General features: G+C 40.4%; 1 protein-coding gene across 1 annotated transcript in view; it reads left to right on the forward strand.

Annotated features, from left to right (window-relative positions):
- Window positions 1-674: 674 nt before the first annotated feature.
- IGSF5 (immunoglobulin superfamily member 5) overlaps window positions 675-2,967 on the forward strand; it is an 83,622-nt gene continuing 81,329 nt past the window's right edge. The window contains exon 1 of the mRNA XM_023742140.1: window positions 675-782. Coding sequence (XP_023597908.1) covers window positions 675-782 — 108 coding nt within the window. The remainder of the gene's footprint in view (window positions 783-2,967) is intronic.

Below are 2,967 nucleotides of genomic sequence, written 5' to 3' on the forward strand. Positions count from 1 at the left end.
GACACCCTCCCGTGCCTTTATATTCTCCCCTCACTCCCAAAAATGATTTGAGTGTCTGATGGTCTAAAAACCAGTCAACCAGTTGCTGTCCAGTGGATTCCGTCTCATGGTAACCCCATGTGTATCAGAGTAGAACTGTACTCCATAGAGTTTTCAATGGCTGATTTTTAGGAAGTAGATGCCAGGCCTTTCTTCTATGTAGACTCAAACTTCCAACCCTTTGGTTAGCAGCCGAGTGCATTAACTATATGCACCACACAGGAGTCTGGTTCTAAAACATGACCTCAAAATTGTTTGTCTCTCCTCCATTGAAAGTAGGGTCTAAGTCCCCTCTCCTTGAACCTGGACACTGTGATGACTTGGTCAATAGAATTCAGCGATGTGACTGTGGTAGGTGGAATTCCAAGATGACCTCCAATAACCCACATCTTTGTATAATCCCCCCTTTGATGTGGGTGGAACCTGTGAATATCATGAGAAATCACTTCCAAGATTATGTTACATTCCAGGGCAAGGGAGAGATTTTCCAAGTGGGCCTAATCTAATCACGTGTGCCCTTCAAAAGTGGAGCTGTCTTCCACTGGCAGTAGAAGAAGTAGTCAGAGATTTTAAGCAGCAGGGCAAATTCAGTGCACTGTTGCTGCCTTTGAAGGTAGAGGGCCACATGTGAAGGAATGCATATAGCTGAAAGAAATGGAGAGCAGCCCCAGCTGACAACCAGCAAGGGAATAGAATTCAACCATCAACCCGAAATGAATTCAACCATCAACCTGAATGAGCTGGTAAGCAGATTCTTCCCAGAACCTCCAGATAAGAGCCCAACCTGGCTGTCACCTTGCTTTTGGCCTTATGAGAACTTAAGCAGACAACCTGGTCAAACTTGGTTGGACTTTTATCTACAGAACTGTGAATTAATAAATAAATACTGTGTAAGTCACTAAGTTTGTGGCAATTTATTGTGCAACAATAGAAAACTAGTAGTTACACTGTGCCAGTTTCCAAGTCCAGCCCTTAAAGGACTGGCAACTTCCATTTTCTTTATCTTGGAACATTTGCTATTGGAACCCAACTGCCATGCTGTGAGGAAGCCCAAGCAGCCACAAGCAGAGGTTCACGTCGAGAAGAGCCAAGTCTCCCAACTCAGACACAGCTAAGCTTCTGGCCAAAAGCAGGACCAACTTTCCAGCCATGTGAGTGAGCCACTTTGGAAGTGCATGAAGCAGAAACAAACCTTCTCCACTGAGTTCTGCCCAGCTTGAAAAATAAAAGTTGGTCCCTATTTTAAGCCACTAAGTTTTACGGTGATTTGAATAGAGAATGAGTTTTCTGCTGCTTGCTCTAATATCAAAATTATTAATCATGTCTCTGGTGATCTCACCGATGTTAAAGATAACCTAAGTAAAGCCATTAAAGGCATTGCTTGTGACATTTCTACATGAGGGGAGAAGCTGCCCTTGCAACTTTAAGGACACATTATTCTAGCCTACTTTCCTCATAGGATTTTGTGAATCAAGGGACGTAATGGACAGAGAACTTTGCAAATTTCTGGGGGGGATTTATCAACTTTATACATAGGTATACCCACACACAAATGACAATAATCACTGCTGTTGGGGGTTTGGTGAAATAAACCATCTCAAACACTGCATATGGGATTGTAAATTGGCATAGTTCTTTGACTCTTTTTATTAATATTTAAAAAATGCTTTTATGTTTTGATGTAGTGATTTTATCTATTTTCTGTGGCTGCTGTAACAAATTACCACAGATTTGGTGGCTTAAAACAATACACATTTATTCTTTTCTTGTTCGGGAGGTCAGACATACAAAATCAGGTTCACCGGGCTGAGATCAATGTGTTGGTAGGACTGCGCTCCCTCAGAAGCTGTAGGTGAGAATCCAATCATTGCCTCTTCCAGCTTCTGGTGACTGCTGGCATTCTTTAGCTTGTGTGTGCATCACTTTAATCTCTGCCTCTGCGGCCACATTTTTTAAATTCTCTTCTGTAGTCAAGTCTCCCTCTGTCTTCCTCTTATAAGCATACAAGTGATAATGCACTCCGATAATCCAGGATAATCTCCCTAACTCCAGATTCTTAATCATGTCCGTAGAGTCCTTTCTTCCATATAAGGTAACATTCGCAGGTTCTATAGATCAGGACATGGGTATCTTTGGGCGGGTTGTTATTCAGCCTATCAGAGTGTTCTAATTCAAGGAGCCTAATGTAAGGTATGGAGCCCTGGTGGTGCAGTGGTTAAGATCTTGGCTGCTAACCAAAAGGTCAGTCGTTCAAATTCACCAGGTGCTTCTTGAAAACCTTATGGGACAGTTCTACCCTGTCCTACAGGGTCGCTATGAGTCAGAATTGACTTGATGGCAATTTTTTTTTTTTTTTTGGAATGTAAGTTATAATGCTCCTTATAAACAAGGACGAGGACGGTGAGACTTTGACTCACTTACTTTGAACACAACATTATGAAAGACCAATTGGTAAAATAGAGGACCAATGAAAATGAGGGAAAACCTCAATGAGATGGTTTGACACGATAGCTACAATAATGGGATCAAACATACCAACAATCATGAAGATGGCACAAGTCAAGGCAAAGGTTCATGCTGTTGTACATAAAGTCACCATGAGTTAGAGCTGATTGGACAGCAACTAACAACAATGTAAGATATAATACCAAATTTAAAAAAAAACTCACCTATACATAAACATGATCACTTCAGTATCACTTGCAATATAAAAAAAATAACTGGAAACAACATAATAATTCATCTGTATGGGTATTCTTAAGGTCTTTATGATGTATTTATAATGACACTATATTATTATTATTTTTAATTTAATTTCATTTTTATTGGGCTTCAGGTGAAGGCTTACAGAACAAATAGTTTCTCATGAAACAGTAGTACACATATTGTTTTATGACATTGGTTAACAACCCCACAACATGTCAACCC

The sequence above is a fragment of the Trichechus manatus genome, unplaced genomic scaffold (genome assembly GCF_000243295.1).
Source record: "Trichechus manatus latirostris isolate Lorelei unplaced genomic scaffold, TriManLat1.0 scaffold00202, whole genome shotgun sequence".
Classification (NCBI taxonomy): domain Eukaryota; kingdom Metazoa; phylum Chordata; class Mammalia; order Sirenia; family Trichechidae; genus Trichechus; species Trichechus manatus.